This window comes from Dipodomys merriami, unplaced genomic scaffold, assembly GCF_024711535.1.
Source record: "Dipodomys merriami isolate MVZ:Mamm:240054 unplaced genomic scaffold, mDipMer1.0.p SCAF_136, whole genome shotgun sequence".
Lineage (NCBI taxonomy): Eukaryota > Metazoa > Chordata > Mammalia > Rodentia > Heteromyidae > Dipodomys > Dipodomys merriami.
Genome location: NW_027202671.1, coordinates 828,049 through 846,150, shown reverse-complemented (window position 1 = coordinate 846,150; position 18,102 = coordinate 828,049). Strand labels below are relative to the sequence as shown.

Here is an 18,102-nt window from a genome sequence, read left to right as displayed (position 1 = left end):
ATCCCCCAACAACAAATCCTCAAAGAAACAACTGCCCAATAAATAAGTGGGCTAATGACTTCAAGAGAAACTTCTCTGAAGAAGAAAGAAGGATGGCCAATAGACACATGAAGAAATGCTCAACCTCCCTAGCCATAAAAGAAATGCAAATCAAAACAACATTGTGATACCACCTCACCCCAGTTAGAATGGCTATAATCAAGAACTCTAATAACAACAGATGCTGGAGGGGATGTGGACAGAAGGGAGCCTTACTTCATTGTTGGTGGGAGTGTAAACTTGTTCAACCACTTTGGAAAGTAGTATGGAGGTTCCTCAAAAGACTCCACATAGAGCTCCCCTATGACCCAGCAGTCCCACTTTTGGGCATTTACCCAAATGTTTACAAACAAGACCACACTAAAGCTACCAGCACAACTATGCTTATTGCAGCGTTATTTACCATAGCTAAGATATGGAACCAACCCAGATGCCCCTCAGTAGATGAATGGATCAAGAAAATGTGGTATATATACACAATGGAATTCTATGCCTCCATCAGAAAGAATGACATTGCCCCATTTGTTAGGAAATGGAAAGACTTGGAAAAAATTATATTAAGTGAAGTAAGCCAAGCCCAAAGAAACATAGGTCCCATGATTTCCATTATTTGCAATATCTAGTATATGTATGAGTCACGCAGAAAAGGTCAGATAAGGTAACGTTAGGAAAATGAACCCTAAGATATGTATTTTAAATGTTTTTTTTCTTTCATGCATTTGTTTCTAACGCAATTATAAGATTATTTCTTTGTTGCTTTGTATGTCCCTCCCCCACAGTATAACCCCTGCTTTCACTGTATTTGATGTCAGTATAATTTGTGGAGGGGAAGGGGAAAAACAATTCATTTAAATAAGGATACAGGTGGACCTGTTGCAACAATGAGAAGTACAAGTTGTCATGTCGAAAACCAACTTTATTATCTTTAAGTAGTTGCACAAAGGGATTTCAACACAGCAAATTGGTTTCTATGTCATCTTGGTCAATGTCACCCCTTCCGTCATTTCCTCCCATCTTTCCCAGACTCACCCATACGCTTACGTTACCTGGTTCCATTTTCTCATATGTACTTTGGATATAGTAACTGTTTTTGCCCACCCTTTCTCTCTCTATCCTATAAAGCACTATTTAAAAATATATTATAATACTTATATTGAGTGGCCAGTTTTCCTTTTTGTCTAAGGCCCAGTGTGCGTTGCATGGCCACGATGCACAACAGCAGCCTCCGGTTCTCCTAGCCTTTTGGCTCAGACTTGAAGCAAACCAAAGCAGGAGGTGTCCATGAAAGGACAGGGGAGAGGAAATGCCCATGGAAAACTCCTAGAGGCCGGCGGTGAGAAGCGCTAGTAGGGAAAGGTAGGGGTGGGGATGAGCTTGCAGGCCTGAGCGAGTGCGGACCCTGTAGAACTGTCAGGAGACAGGTAGCTTCTGCAGTCTTGGAGACAAGACTGAATAAATCAGGCCTGGCGACAGGTAAGTATCTCTTGGATCTCTTTAGGATGACAGAACAGGTGGAGAACAGCTTCCCAAAGTTCCTGTCTAGACCTCAGTTTCCCCAATGTACCAGTGAGGGTGGGGCCACCTCAGGGTTCCTCCAGATCCGGGCGCCAGGGCTCCAGAGAATGCCACCGACTCACCCAGATTCAGCCTGAGGGGCTAATGGCCAGTGAGGTGGGGCGGGTCCTAGCTGCCCAATCACACAGGGTCGGCGGATCCGTGATGATGGTGTGTGTGTGTGGGGGGGTGCGCTCCCTCCCCTCCCCACTCCTCACCCTGCCCCCCCCCCACCGGCGCGCCGCCGGCGGAACGTGCGGCGACTGCGCGTACGCGCGGGCGCGGGGCCGGGCGGCGGGCGCGCTCAGTCTGGCGGCGGCAGCCGTGCGCGGACAGACGTGCCGGGAGCGCCGCGCTGCACCTCCCGCCTGCAGCCCAGCCGCGCCCGCCATGGTGTCATGGATCATCTCCAGGCTGGTGGTGTAAGTGGCCTTCTTCTACGCGTCCCTTCTTCCCCGTCCCCGGGTCCCCCCCCCCCTTAGGCTGCGCGCCCCTGCCGCGCCCGGCCCCGGTTGCTCGGGCTATTAATACCCGGTAGCCGCTAAATTTAGCAGGTACAGTAGCTGTTGCAGACGCCTGAGGGAGGACGGGGTGGCGGGGTGGCCCCCGGGGGCGCTGCGGGGCCCGGGTTGGGGTCCCCGCGGGGGGAGCTGGGAGGGTTGGGGCGCACGGGGGACTCTCTGGGGACTGGGTCTAGCCGGCCCCCCGCCCCCCGTCGCTTTGTTCCCCGGGTCGGGTGGATTCGCCGAGGCCCGCGAATGGGTGCGCCTCGGGGACACGCGTCCCCTTTAGGAGAAGGCCCGGGTGGGGTCGGGTGTCGTTCCCGGCTGCCACGCTTTTGTCAGGTGAAAATGACAGACGGAGCCGGGGCAGGCGAGGGGCGCTGCCTGGGAGGGGTCAGCGCGGGGACCGGTGGAGACGTGGAGGCGGGGCTCCGTGGGGTGGGGGAAAAAAATCACTCCTTTTTAGGTTTCCCTCCTCGATCGCGGGCACCGGGCAGGTGCGAGTTAGGGGGCTGTGGGTGAATTTTGGAGTAGCTGTCCTGGTGCCCCAGGTCTGATTCCTTCTGCAGAGGTTTGAGGGCCAGGGGGCAGGCGTCAGGAGGAATACACGGGTGATTTCCAAGTGACAACCCCCAGGGCGGTGGCCGTGACACCCCACGATGATGCAGGCGAGCAGTCATCTGGGGTGAGGCCTGTGTGAAGTCATTGGGGATGGGCCTGGAGAGTACATTTGTGTCTTTCAAGACCCTCTCCTTCCTTCACCTTTCCCACTGGGATGGATGGGGGGTGGGGGACAGCTTTGCCACCTGGTCTGGGCAACCAGGACTGAAATGGGCCCAAGGAGGCTGCTGGAGAAGAGCATGTGCCTCGGTCTTTTCTTTGTCTGAGGAAGCGGGGCTCTGGACTCCCCTTGATTGTGCGGCATCACGCCTCGTGTTTGGCACATCTCCTCTCCTTCGCTCCTGATTTCCCAAAAGGCAATCCGGAGAAGCCTTCCAAGGTCTTCAAGCCGTGTCTCTGAACCGCTCTTCTGAGCTTTTCTCCTAAAGCCAGTGTCTGCCTCGCAGCCCCCAAGTCATTCCCTGAAGGTCTCTCCACAGATTGGGGCTTTCACGGGGTCCCTGGAGGGGGCACATTAAATATTTAGGAGATTTCTACAGGCAGAGCTGGCATGAATAATACAGAGGAGAGCCTTGCCACACCTCAGGCCAACAAAACCTGACTTACCTTTAGGGTGATGTTTTCTCTCCTAAAGTAGCTCTGAGAGCTTTAAGTTTTCCAGAAAGCTGTAGAGTGTCCACAGGGTATGTAAAGAGAATTTAGTTAGCTTTGCCTGATGATTTCTAGTTAGCCTGGCTGAGGTGACCTGCTGGGCTGGGAGTGAGTGTATCTGTTTCAGAGTCATGTGACCATCTTTAGTTTTATTAGCATTCTCTTCTATACAAGGCAGCTGAGGGCTATAGAGGGGAGACATATTTGGGAGGGGACTCAGCAACTTTCTGTTACTTTCTGAAACAACCACCACCCCATGCAGAACTGAAACATGGGATAAATTGATCGTGAGAATTGGCCCTTAGATCAGCCCAATACACTTGGCCCAGAGGGCTGTTCCACTGTCAACTCCAAAAGGTCAAGAATGCTACCGACCACTACCCATCCCTAATTCACTGTATAAACCCAACATGAATTATTGGAACCACATTATTTATTTATTTATTTATTTATTTATTTATTTATTTATTTATGTCAGTCGTGGGGCTTGAACTCTGGGCCTGGGTGCTGTCCCTCAGCTCAAGGCAAGCGCTCTACCACTTGAGCCATGACACCACTTCCGATTTTCTGGTGGTTTATTGGAGATCAGAGTTTCATGGACTTAACTGCCAGGGCTGGCTTTGAACCAAGATCCTAAGATCTCAGCCTCCTGAGTAGCTAGGATTACAGGTGTGAGCACCGGCGCCCGGCTGGAACCACTTTTAATAAGCAATATCTGTCTCACATAAACCATACCTGATCATTATAAGATAATTAGGAACCATAGACTGAAAATCATCAGCATTATCACCATACAGAGAGATTCATGGTGATTTGGAGGTATGTATTCTTTTTCTGATGCTTTTTTTTTTTTTTTTTTTTTGGTCGTGAGGCTTGAACTCTGGGCTTGAGTGCTGTCCTTGCGTTCTTCAGCTCAAGGCGAGTGCTCTACCTCTTGAGCCACAGTGCTACTTCCGGTTTTCTAGTGGTTAATTGGAGATAAGAGTCTCACAGACTTTCTTGCCTGGGGTTGGCTTTGAACTGTGATCCTCAGATCTTAGCCTCCTGAGTATCTAGGATTACAGGCGTGAGCCACTGACACCTGGCTCTGATGCATTTTTATTAGCATATATTGATAGTACAAAGGGGTTCCATTGTGATAATCCCGTCATACATGTGTACATTGTACTTTGAAGTTCACCTCCTCTATTATATTTTCACACACACATATGTCTTCAATCCCATTCACTAAGGGTGTATTTATTTATTTTTGTCATGGGGCTTGAACTCAGGGCCTGGGCCCTGTCCCTGAGCTCTTTTACTGGAGCCTAGTGCTCTACTAGTTTGAGCCACAGCTCCACTTCTGGTTTTTGAGTGGTTAATTGGAGATAAGAGGCTCATGGGGACTTCACTGCCTGTTCTGGCTTCAAATTAGGATCCTCAGATCTCAGCCTCCTGAGTAGCTAGGGTTACAGGTGTGAGCCACTGGCACCTGGAAAAATGCAAAAAAAAATTTTTTTGCTTGGTTATGGGGCTTGAACTCAGTATGTGGGCATTGTACCTGAACTTTTGTGCTCTAGGCTAGCGCTCTACCACTTTGAGCCACAGCTTCACTTCTAAGGGGTATAATTTTTTAAGAAGTATTTCATGTGTATGTATGCATATGTATTTATGGAGATGACTGACTCAGCCAGTATTCTACATACCTAGAGGAACATATTATGAAACTATGTTTGAACTTAGAAAACCCATGGCTCAAATCCCAGTTCTGCCTCTTGCCAGTGGATCCCAGTTCAAAGCCCAGATCACAACAGATCTTAGTTCACAAACTATTTAACCTCATGTAGCTATTCAAAGATTTCAATGATGTGTGATACATGAATTACCAAGCACCAAAGACAGCCTCAATCCATGGTGATTCCCTCCTTCTCTCCCTCTGGGTCTCTCTGCAAGAGAATACAAGAGCTCTCTATCCTGAACCCACTCTTGCCATGTTTGGACTGAGTTCTGAGGGTCACATAGACTGGTTTGTTTTATATATTGGATTCTAGATAAAATAAAATTTGGAAAACAAATGGATTTTAGAGCAAACAGAAACCACTAATCAAATAAATAAATAAAACCCATAGATCTTGCCACCTGTCCCCACATCAATGGAACTCAGAAGGAATGCCCAAGGACACAGATGAGCTGGTAGAACAAACAGGCCCTGGACTTTTAGTCCAGTGCTCTTTTCTCCTCTCATCACCTCTTACAGTTGTAGTGAGCTCTCTTCTAAGACCACTCATAGGAGGACACTCTATGATCTTGCCCATAAGTCCTGTTTCCTGTAAGTAATCTTTTTAAAGTTTAGTAAGCTTGTGTTAGTTACTTCAAAGAGCATTCAAGAAGAGCTATCACTGAGTTCTGAAGATAGAGAGGGAGTGTCTTCCTGTCTTTGTGATCCCAGGCACCCAGCCAGAGGCATTAAAACAAGCTGAAGGTATTCAGGGACTGTGAGTGGTCTGGGGGCAGTGATTATGATTTGTTTCCCTTTCCGGCCCCTGTCTTTCCCCTCCTCACTGCCTGCCCTCCCTCCCCCCCCCCCCCCCCCACTATTTTGAAGTACCTAGCGCCTAAGTCCACTCAGTAAAGGTTGTTTTGTGAAAGGAGACTTGATGCCCTGGGAGTAATCAGGGAAGCCTAACCAGGGCTATTCACTGGGTATCAAGACAGGTATGTGCCCACTGGATAAAGATCATAGCATACCCTTGTCAGTCTAGCTCTTCCAAGCTTCCTTGGCTTAGCTTGGGAAGAATTAAACAAAAGATAGTGTAAGGTAGACCTTGTTAGAGAGATAATAGTTGGTATCCACTAGGGACATGGTTTCATTCACTCGCTTCTTAAAATTTTTTTTTTTGGGGGGGGTACCTCAAGGCCTAAGCACAAATGAAGTTCACAGTGAGGAAAATATGTTTCTGTGCAGCAACCTGATGGACAGGGGACACAGAGGTTGCTTTGTGACTTCTTGGGAGAATGTGCCATTTTGAAGCATTTATTCTAAGGAGCAAGTGTTAATTCATTCTCTCTAGACAGATTTTTGGCTTCGGTCCAGAATGTTGGCTGAATGGACCTAACACTTTCCATGTACTCTAGGGGCAGCAGAGTCTTAATTCAATGATTTTTTGTTTTTGTTTTTGGTAGTGCTGGGGATTGAATCCAGGGCCTTACAACTGCTAGCCAAATGTTCTGCCACTGACTCTAGCCTTTGCAAATGGTTCAGGATGTTAATTTTAGGAAAGTACAGTGTAATGATCAAGACCATGTCGTAGATTAATGGCTGGGGATCTGGCTCAATCACAGCAGTGGGATTTGGAGCATGACATCTATTCATTGTGGGTCGGGATATAAAAGTGTAGGAGACTGAAAGGAATGCGGATTGTCTTCATGATGTTCCCCAATGGTTGCAAAACAAATGGAAAAAGAAAGAGACCATAAATCCTTAAACATAAGCTTGCTTTTCTTTGGGGCCTGCTTTTAGAAAGTGGAATGCAAGAACATGACACAGTTAATAGAGGGTTCTTGTTGGTTGAGGATTTATTTCCTGGCCCTGCTTTGTGGGACATTCTAGTTTCTGGGTATATGTTTCAACTGAATTGTGAGAGGAACGATATTGGGTTAAAAGTGAGCATGCTTGAGTTCCAGTCTCCACACTAGACAGAGTCCTAAGAGTAACACCATCACTACCCCTCTCCCTCTGAGAGATGGGGTGTTGGCCACCTGAAATCATCTGAGAAGTCCTAATATCACCAAGAGTTGATGCTTCTCAAGGGTACTTCCTTTCCCACCATGCCCAACACACCGTAATTTTTACAAGCAGGAGTAGCCTGAAGGAAGTGAAAACTACCAGCTTAGATTGAGCTACTGTTGAGTAGCTCTGTGTCTTTGCTTACTAATCCTGCCTGCCTGCTGGGAAATAGCTTTTATGTGCTTCTCCCCACTGTGTCTTATTTGGGTTTTAGCTGACAATGAGAATATTACCTGTTTATTACTGGGCCAGTCCCTCTTTCCTTCTGAAAAGAGCTACCTTCCTTAGAAGAGAAGGAAAGAAGAGCTCTGGGAAACAAGAGGAAGGGAAAGATGGACCCTCTTTAATCACTTAGTGAGGCTGCCATTCTGTACTTAATGCGTGGTGAGTGTGTGTGTGTGTGTGTGTGTGTGTGTGTGTGTGTGTGTGTGTGTGCGCGCGCATGCATGTACCCACGCTTGCGCATGCACAGGGAAGCTTGAGAAGCTGGGGAAGGGGAGGGAGGGACTTAGCAGTGTGGTAACCCTCACATACAGTGTCTTTGCAATTTCACTGCTAATAGTATCAAGCACCAACCAGAGTTTTAAAAGTTTGAATTTGTATCTGAGAAATATTTTCCTCAATTCTAAGCCACGAGAAGGCCGTGGGAGATTGGAAGATAGATAATTGTATACATATTATACTTTGAGATTTCATGTGTTCACACAGAAGTACTCTTGTGACCATTTGGAGGTTTTTAGTCACACTGAGGGACTCCTAGAAATATAAAGCAAAAGGAAATAATAGATGATGGACCAAATATTTGGTATCAGTGGGGATATTTGGAGAAATATTTGTATTTATTTATTTATGTTGGTCGTGGGGCTTGAACTCTGGGCTTGGGTACTGTCCCTCAGCTCTTCAGCTCAAGGCTAGTGCTCTACCACTTGAGCCACAGCGTCACTTCCAGTTTTCTGGTGGTTAATTGGAGATAAGAGTCTTGTAGATTTTTCCTGCCCAGGCTGGCTTTGACCCGTGATCCTTAGATCTCAGCCTCTCTAATAGCTAGTATTACAGGCATGAGCCACTGGCACCTGGCCTCATTTTCATTTTTGCAGTGCTAAGGATCACACACTGGTCTTTCTAACCACTGAGCTACATTCCATCTCTGGAAGAAATCTTGATGGATAATTTGATAGAGCTCTTCAAGCATAGTGTAGGTAGGTCCCTAGATCAGGAACAGCACTGAGATTCATCTCTTAGGATTGGTATAAGGAGGCAGAGTTGAGCTCAGTGAGAAAGGGGGGTCCTAAGAATGATTTCTGCAGGGAAGATGTCATGGTGGGTCAGAACTTGCTCTCCCAGGCAGGCAACTCTGTCCATCATAACCACCCACAGTCCCAGGCCAATACAATTGCCTTTCTCTTAGTATGGTATCCTTGCCACAAAAGACATCTGGGTTGACAGAGTATGAGGGAAATGGAGAGTCACACACTGGCTCATAAGTACCTTCCCTGGAAATGATAACATGTCACTTTTCACATTTTATTGGCCACGCCTAGATTCAAGTAGTAGAGAATTATATTCTTATCTAAACATCTTTGAGCAGCTGTAATAACTACAGATGTTGATTAAATGACCCCTAACCAGCTTGTAAACCTAGAAATATCCTTGCAATAAATGGTATTGACTTTAACAGTGCAAGAGTACTAGCTAGCACTTTTCTTTTTGTAAGTTGTTGGGCTTGAACTTGGGGCCTAGGTGCTGTTCCTGAGCTCTTTTGGCTCAAGGCTAGCACTCTACCACTTAAGATTTTCTGTTGGTTAATTGTAAATAAGAGTCTTATAGGGATTTTTTATGCCTGGCTTTTTGACAATTAATTGGAAACTTTCTTGCCCAGGCTGACTTTGAACTGTGATCCTCAACTCTTAGCCTCCTGAGTAGCTAGGATTATAGGCATGATCCACTGGTAACTGTTTTTTTTTTTTTTCCTTTTTAATCCTGGGGCTTGAACTTCTGTTTGGGTGCTGTCCCTGAGCTTTTTTGCTCTACCTCTTGAACCACAGTCCCATGTTTGGCTTTTGGTGGTTACTTGGAAATAAGAGTCTCAAGCTGGCTTTGAACCGTGGTCCTCATATCTCAGCCTGCCGAGTAGCTAGGATTAAAGGTGTGAGCCACCATGCCCAGCTCATTTTACTTCTTCACATGAGAAATATCTCTTTTTTCCATTTTATTTTATTTTCCTTGTTCTATATGTAAGTTAAAAAAAAGAAAGCCTTAAGTTTGAAGAAATTAGGGACTGGGACTATAAAGAAATGATGTCATTTCATGGCTAAAGCACTGGGTGGTGCCTGGAATTTTCATCATGTTTGTTTCCCAGGTATTTTTATATCTCTGTGAAGTCCCTCCTGGGACCCCTAAATGAGGAAAGATTTCTCTTCTCTGAGTCTCCAGAGTGGCCTGGTCATTTTTTTACTTTATAATACAAGTGTACATTTAGTGCCCCTTAAAGCTCATCTTTGTTCTCTCCCCCTCAGTTCCTCATGTTTAGGTGCCTATTAAGTACATAATGAATCATGGTTGAGTTAGGTTATGTCTATTCAGAGTGCATACCCACATCATGGGCATCCCCGGAGTCATTAGGAACATAGATTTCCACTCCTCCCACGACCTAATGAATCTGCATGTAAACAAGATCCCTGTGAATCTTGAGAAATGCTGAGTCAGGAACAGAAATGAACTTGCTTAAGGTTTCCATTATTGATGAGAGAGATGGGATTCAGTCAATCTTGAGTCATCCATTCACTCTAGACTCTGGTCTATCCTTTCTGGTTTAGAGAGATCCGAAACCTGACTTCTTGTGATTTTTTTTTTTTTTCAGTCGTGGGTCTTGAACTCTGGGAGCTGTCCCTCAGCTCTTCAGCTCAGGACTAGCACTCTATCACTTGAGCCACAGGGCCATATCCAGTTTTCTCGTGGTTAATTGGAGATAAGGGTCTCAAAGACTTTCTTGCTCCGGCTGGCTTTGAGATCCTCAGATCTCAGCCTCCTTAATGGCTAGGATTACAGGCATCAGCCATAGGCACCCGGCTCTTGTGAGTTTTTTGGATGGTATGATTGGGTTACACCAACCTAATGCTAACCTAAGAAGATTTCACAGATGGGCTGTCGAGTCCTGATAGGTAAAAGTTGGTTTTGTTACCACCTGGGTGTAAGACTTGGAGAAGACAATGCCTGACATACGAAGTATTGGGTTGAGCAGTCACATTACTTACAAGAGAAGAGGTAACAACCTACCTGGAGAAAGAGCCTGCTAAGCCATTGATAGCTGATGCTGGAATCCTACAGTAAATTTCTAAAAACACATAAGGACTTCTTTTCTTGAGCATGTGATTATGTTTTAGAGCTGCTAGTCCACACGTGTCTAATGGGACTTGCAGGATCTGTGTTGCAGGATCTAATGTGCTATGCAATCCTTTTACAAAGTCCTTTTAGGTCTACCTTCAAAGGACTTACTGTCCAACCAGGACTGAAACCATGCTGCTCCAACTCAAAATTACTGTTTGCCTGAAATATTTTAAAACACACTGTAAAGGATGAGGCTATGGCTAGTGGTGAGGTACTTCCCCAGTAAGAACAAGTACCTAGGGATTGACTCCCAGCACTAAAACAAACTAAACCCATTTCTACTTCTGTCCCTCCAACAACCTGTTTTAAAATTTCTTGTCTCTCCAGAGATTTATATGTTAGAAGCTTTGTCCTCATTCAGTGTGGTGATGTTTAAGAGGTAGAGCTTTGGGGGAGGTCCCTAGGTCAACTGGTGACATGCTCTTGGAAGAGATTGTGGGGCCCTATTCTCTGGTTTCTCATTTTATGATGTGATTTCTTCCCACACGTGTTCACACCACTGCTATTTACCATTAGATGATTCAGCCAAAGGAAGCCCTCTTCAGAAACTATGCTGTGCTGTTAAAACTTTCAGCCTCCAGAACTGTGAGTCATTTATTTTCCTGTCCTAGGGCTTGAATTCAGGGCCTCGGTGCTGTCCCAGAGCTTCTTTGGCTCAAGGACAGCACTCCATGACTGGCTTTTTTGTGATTAATTGGAGATTAGAGTCTCATGGACTTTCCTGGCTGACTTTGAACCATGATTCTCAGATCTCAACCTCCTGAGTAGCTAGGATTACAGGCATGAGCTACTGGTGACTGGCTTAATTTTATTTTATATTTTTGAATGTTGGTACAGAGGCTTGAACTTGGGGGCCAAGTGCTTACCTTCACTTTTTTCACTTAAGGTTAGCATTTTACCACAGCTCCACTTCCTGATTTTGGGTGGTTAATTAGAAATAAAAATCTTGCCGGGCACTGGGCTATAGCACATACTTCCAGATTGTCCTCCCTTTTTTCATTTAGGACTGCTTATAAATCTCTTTGGGAGAGGCCTTTTCAGATCAACGTCTCTAAAACTCCAACTCTCTATCCCCTTACCGCTTACTGAACAAAGCTTTGAATTTGTTTACTTGTTAGTGGTCTTAGTCTTTACTAGCATTTTGCCTCTATGACTTTTAAGGTTAATAGGTTGTTGAGAAAAGTTGGCTTTGAGTATGCAGTGTCACTGCTTCAGTCTCTTGAGTACTAGGATTACATGATATGCTACCAAGGCCAATTGTCTCTATGACTTTGGTATTTGTCTTATTCCCTGTACCTACAGAAGTGTTAAATACATATTAGGTGTTTAAAAATATTTAATGAGCTAGGCACCCATGGCTCATGCCTGTAATTCTAGCTACCTAGGAGACCTGAAGGATCAGAGTTCAGAACCAGCTCAGGTAGAAAAGTCCTTGAGACTTTTCAATTAACCAACAAGTAAAGAATACCAGACTGAAAAAAAAAAGCAGACTGCTGATAGAGCAACATACATGAGCAAGAAAGCCAAGCAAGAGCTGGAGGCCCTGAGTTGAAGCCCAAGTACTGGTACAAAAAAATCCCACCCAAAACAGAAGGATCATTCATTATTCCTCTATGGTTAGATCATTTTCCAAACATCAGTTTTGCAGAAACTTAACTCATGATGTTGAAAAGTAACTTCATTTTGCTAAGCCTTAATTTTTTTTCATCTGTAAGATGAGAGATTTGATTTTTGTTCCTGGAAATATGGAACACTAAATAGCCTAAAAATCTTTCCTTAATAAAATGGAATTGTCAAAATTTCTAAAAAATCTTAGATAAAATTTAATAGCAATCTCTTAAAAACATAGCTGAGCTTTTAAATAATGAAAATAAAATTGCCAGGATATAAAACAGAGGGCATCATTTTTTACAAAGATACAAATGAGGACTACAACAGTTGTATACTTGACAACCTGAAAATTCAGCTATATTATTGACCTTGAAGAGTCTGGCAGAATTTTTTCCAGTCTCTCCAAGAGCCTTTAATATACATCCTACAATATTAACCCCCAAACTATGACTTTACCTTTAATATCCTACAATATTAATCCCCAAACTATGACTTTACATTCCAAGTATGAAACGTGAGGAAACAGCCCTCCTACACAGGAATTAGCTAGCATCACAAAGCAACAGGATGAGCCCTCCAATAATAATGCATGAACATCATACATACCATGTGACTTGGCTTTCCATCATTGTGACAAAATACTTGAGATAATCAACTAAACACAGGAAAGGTTTCTGTTGGCTCACAGTTTTTGAAGTTTCAGCTATGGTTGGCCCATTGCGTTTTGGTCTGTGGTGAAGTATTGCATCATGGAAGGCAGTGTGAGGTGGCGGAGGCCTGTTCACCTCCTGCTGGCCTGGAAACAGATAGGAAGGGGTCAGGGTCTCAACATCCCCTCCAAAGGCATACATCTAATGCCACAACATTCAAAGTTCCTACCATCTCTCAGTAACACCATAGGTTGGGGACCCAAACCTTCAACAAACAGCCTTTGGGGGACATTGCAACAAACTATAGAAAGTAGTCAGGACTCCCATCCTTTCTCAAGGCTGATTGATTCATTGCCTGGTTGTTTTATCCGCTGGTTCACTGCCCATTTATTGACCATTTGCTTTGTGATAGGCACTACGATGGGTACCAGAGATATAAAGATGAATGAGTTGTGATCCATCTTTGAGAAATTTATGAAGTTATGCAGCCAGTCAGTGGGAAGCTGGGACTTGAATTTGGGTGACCTCCTATCTGACCAGTGCTCTTTCCATTGGGCAGATATTGTGTGGGTGTTAGTGAGTGACTTTCCTGGTGTTGCTTGGCATTTGTGGGGAGGACCTCTTTGAGCTTAGGTCATGGTGCATCTGATATTTGAGGGTATTAAATCACTGGCAGCGTCTCACTACCTTGGAGACACTTGGGAGAGAAAAGAAGCAAGAGCAAAGGATGTACTAATGAAACAATTGGGCTTGAGCATCTTTACCCACTGTATTAGTTTTCTGTTGCTGCTCTAATAGTCACCAGTTTTGTGGCTTAAAAATAACAGATATGAAGCTAGGCGCTAGTGGCTCATGCCTGTAATCCTAGCTATTCAGGAGGCTGAGATCTCAGGATCACAGTTCAAAGCCAGCCCAGGCAGAAAAGTCCCTGTGAGATTCTTATCTCTAATTAACCACTCAAAAACCGGAAGCTGAGCTGTGGCTTAAAGTGGCAGAACACTAGCTTTGAGCAAAAGCGCACAGGGACACGGGTAGGACTGACAAAATAAATAAGTAAACAAAAACAAAAAAATGAAAAGCATTAACAAATGTATTTAATACAGTTCTGGAAGCAGAAAGTCTAAAATAAATCTATGGGGCTAATATCAAAGTGTTAGCAGGACTAACTTCTTCTGGAGATTCCAAGGGACTCCTTGCTTGCTTTTTCACTCAGTAGTTAGGATTGCAGATGTGAGCCACTGGCACCTGGATCTCCAGTGAACTCTTGACCCACACTTTTATTGCTTTTATTTTGATCTTGGAAAGGAAGCTGTGGTGAACACTCTAGTACATTTAGTGTATCTGTGCATAAGTTTCTTTATGATTGAAATGGCTAAGGCAGAGTGCATTTACATTTTCTTCTTGACCAAATAACTTTAATAGATGAGCAGATGTTTCTATGCCCTTTATTCAGTTCCACTGATTGGTTTCTCTGACCCTTTATTACTGCCACACTGCTCTCAATTACACTAACTTTACACAAATTCCTGTGTAAGGTCCTGACACGTACCCCCCCCATTTATAATTAATAAATTGCTTTTCAAAATGGCTTTTCTTAGCATAAATATGGCCTCATTTGTACCATGTCTTTCTCATCATTTGACATTGTCACACTTCAGCATTTTTGCCAGTCTGGTTAGTACAAAACAGAATCTCATTAGGATTTTAATTTACATTTTCCAGAATACTAATGAACATCTTTTTTTTTCCAGTCCTAGGGCTTGAGCCATTGAGCCACTCTGGCTTTTTTGAGTAGTTTATTGGCGATAAGAGTCAGAAGGACTTTTCTGCCCAGGCTGGCGTTGAGCTGCAATCCTCAGATCTCAGCCTCCTGAGGATTACATTACAGGCATGAACCACTGGGCTCTGGCTCCAATTTTTCTTTAATCTTACTGATATGGAGAAGTTATTCAAATATTCTGGGATTCTATTCTTTCATCATCTGTTACATATGTCTCTTCATCTGTGCTTTATTCTCTCACTTTACAATATATTTTGATACACAGAAATTCTTAGTGTATTTAATGCAATCGATTTATTAATGTTTTTCACTTACAGTTTGTTGTTGTATCTTTTGTCCTTGAAATCATGAAGATATTATATTGCTTTCAGAAGATGTGATGCTTTCCTTTCCCATTTATATTTCTAGTCTGTCTTTGATGTGTGTGTGTGTGTGTGTGTGTGTGCATGTATGCGTGTGCACATGTGCGTGCCAGTACTAGGCCTTGAACTCAGGGTCTCGTGCTCTCTTCTAGTGTTTTTGCTCAGGGCTGGTGTTCTACCACTTGAATCACACCTCCACTTTTGGCATTTTGCTGGCTAATTGGAGATAAGAGTCTCCTGGAGTTTTCTGCTCCACTTGGTTTCAAACTGCAGTGCTCAGATCTTGGCCTCCTGTGTAGGCTAGGATTACAGGTGTGAGCTGCCCAGAGCTCAGCTTAGTTGGTTTTTGTGTATAATGTGAAACAGTTATCTAATTTTTTTTCTTTTTCTTTTGATGGTCATGGGGCTTGAACTCTGGGCCTGGATGCTATCTTCAGCTCAAGGCTAGAGCTCTACCACTTGTGCCACAGCGCCGCTTCCTTGTTTTCTGGTGGTTAGTTGGAGATAAGAATCTTACAGACTTTCCTGCCCAGGCTAGCTTTGAGCCGTGATCCTCAGATCTCTAGGATTACAGGCAGGAGCCACCAGTGTCCAGCTTATTTTTTTTTATTTTTTATCCTGCAAGTTGAAAAAGAAAAGAAAGTTACCCTAGTGCCATCTGTTAGCGAGTTTATTCTTTCTCTGAAGATATTAAGTGTCCATAACATAACATTTGATGTGCCTTTGTGTTTTCCTCATCCAGATATAATTATCTTAAACTTGTGTCACAGCATACACACACTAAAAAATCTTCTAACATTCTCATTAGGAGATAATTGCATGTATAGAGTAGTAGTAAATTAAGATTTTTGAAATACAATTAATATTCTTTTTAGCACTGATTTTAGTATAACAGGGTTGAAGTAGGGAGAAATCAACAAAGAAACATTCCTCGCTGTAAATTAATGTTCTTAAGATATTAAGTGTCCCAGTCCATAAACAGGGTCTGTACCTCAATTCATTTAGGTCTGTAGTGACTTGCAATGGCATTTTATGCTTTTTTCCCCTTAAATGTTATGTACATCATTTTTTAGAGTTGTTCTCGGGTACTTGATATTTATTTATTTATTTATTTATTTATTTATTTATTTATTTATTTATTTATTTATTTATTTATTGGTCCGGTTGTGGGGCCTGAACTCTGGGCCTGAGCACTGTCTCTCAGCTCTTCAGCTCAAGGCTAGTGCCCTACCACTTGAGCCACAGTGCCACTTCCGGCTTTTTTCTTTTTGCTTATGTGATGCTGAGGAATCGAACCCAGGGCCTCAGGCATGCAAGGCAAGCACTCTACCACTGAGCCAACTTCCCAGCCCGGGTACTTGATATTTATCAATGCCACTGTGTGTAATAGCTTAACAAAAATTTAAACTTTCTATGCTTTTTTTTTTTTTTTTTGCCAGTACTAGGGGTTGAACTCAGGGCATGGGCACTGTCCCTGAGCTACTTTTGCTGTAGGCTAGCTTTCTACCACTTGAGCTACAGGGCTATTTCCAACTTTTTTTTGTTTATGTGGTACTGAAGAATTGAACCCAGGGCTTCATGCATGCCATATTCCCATCCCAACTTTCTGTTCTTTTGTTAGAAAAGTGCAACGTTGCTGAGCTTTAGATTTTGGGAGAGGTTTCAAATAGTCATATCAGTTGAAAATAGTTCAGTGTTGTGCCTTTCAGGTCATCATCATCTTTTCTCTCTCACTGATCTAATGAGACTCTCCAGCCAGGATGACAGGGGTGGTGCATGCAAGGTACTTTAGCTTTGTTCCTCATTAAAGATGAATGCTAGACATTTTCCCATGTTGTGCTTGCTATAGGGCTTTCAGAAATGTATCACTACATTCATTCATTCATTTTTGTCAACAAAACAACACTAACAATAACCCAAGAGCCTCATAAGGCCAATCTGGGACATTATTGCAACAAAATAATTGAAAGTCCCCTGAATCATGACCATGGGAAAAATAGCATCCATTTTAAGTGATAGTTTACTACAAAAAAATTTTAATAAGGAATGATACTGTATTTTATCTAATGTTTTTGTGACAGTCTTTAATCAATTAGGAAGAAAATTTTATTACTCAGTTTTACGATTAAGTCCTGAGTAACTGAGAAGTTTGTGTTAAGATTAGATTTCTTTCTTGAATGTACAGTAGAATTTGCTAGTAAAACCCATCAAAGCCAGATGCTTCTTATTTGCAATGGTGGGGATTGAATTTAGGATTTTGTACATGTTAGGTAAGCATTCTACAACTGAACTACATCCCAGCCTTAGGTTTTTATGAGCCAGGTCTTTTTATATAGCTCAGACTGGCATTAAATTCACTGTGTAGCCCACGCTGGTCTCAAACTTGTAATCTTCTAGCCTCAGCCTCTGCAAGCTAGAATGAGTGATGTGTACTACTACACATGGCACAAATTTATTGGCAGTCAACAATATTGTCTCTGTCCCATTTCTTTCCTTTTCCCTTTTTACCAGTCTCATTAAGTATATGTATGTTAGCTTACTATGTATACGTATGTTACTATGTATATGTATGTACTTACTCTATTAGCCACTTTCTTTCCTTCTTTCATTCTCTCTCTCTCTCTTTCTCTGTCTCTGTCTCTGTCTCTGTCTCTCTCTCTCTCTCTCTCTCTCTCTCTCTCTTTCTTTTTTGTTGGTCGTGGGGCCTGAACTCTGGGCCTGGGCACTGTCCCTCAGCTCTTCAGCTCAAGGCTAGCGCTCTATCACTTGAGCCACAGTGTCATTTCCGGCTTTTTCTCCTTATGTGGTGCTGAGGAATTGAACCCAGGGCCTCATGCATGCATGGCAAACACTCTACCCCTGAGCCACCTTCCCAACCCTAGCCTCATTATTTCTTATGTCATTTCTCATTACTTTTTCTGTCATGGCTGCATTATGTCTATCTCCTTGGCCATATCTAATCAGCTATTGAACATACCCACTGAGATTTCAATTTTACTTATATTTAAGAAGTCCTGTTTTACTGTAGGATTTCTATTTTGTTGTAGCTTATAAATCTTCTATGATATCTGTTCCTCTTATGTATTTTAAATTCACTTTTATTCCATTAAATATATTCAATTTATTTATATTATATTTGGAGTCTGATAGTTCTAGTGCCTAAAAGGTATTTTTTGTT

At 43.3% G+C, this 18,102-nt stretch overlaps 1 protein-coding gene across 2 annotated transcripts in view; it reads left to right on the top strand.

Moving 5' to 3' along the window:
* Positions 1-1,929: 1,929 nt before the first annotated feature.
* Positions 1,930-18,102, top strand: part of LOC138825226 (receptor expression-enhancing protein 1) — a 111,263-nt gene continuing 95,090 nt past the window's right edge. For both annotated transcript variants that reach the window (XM_070019627.1, XM_070019626.1), the window contains exon 1: positions 1,930-2,015. In XM_070019627.1, coding sequence (XP_069875728.1) covers positions 1,984-2,015 — 32 coding nt within the window. In that variant the 5' untranslated portion in view covers positions 1,930-1,983. The remainder of the gene's footprint in view (positions 2,016-18,102) is intronic.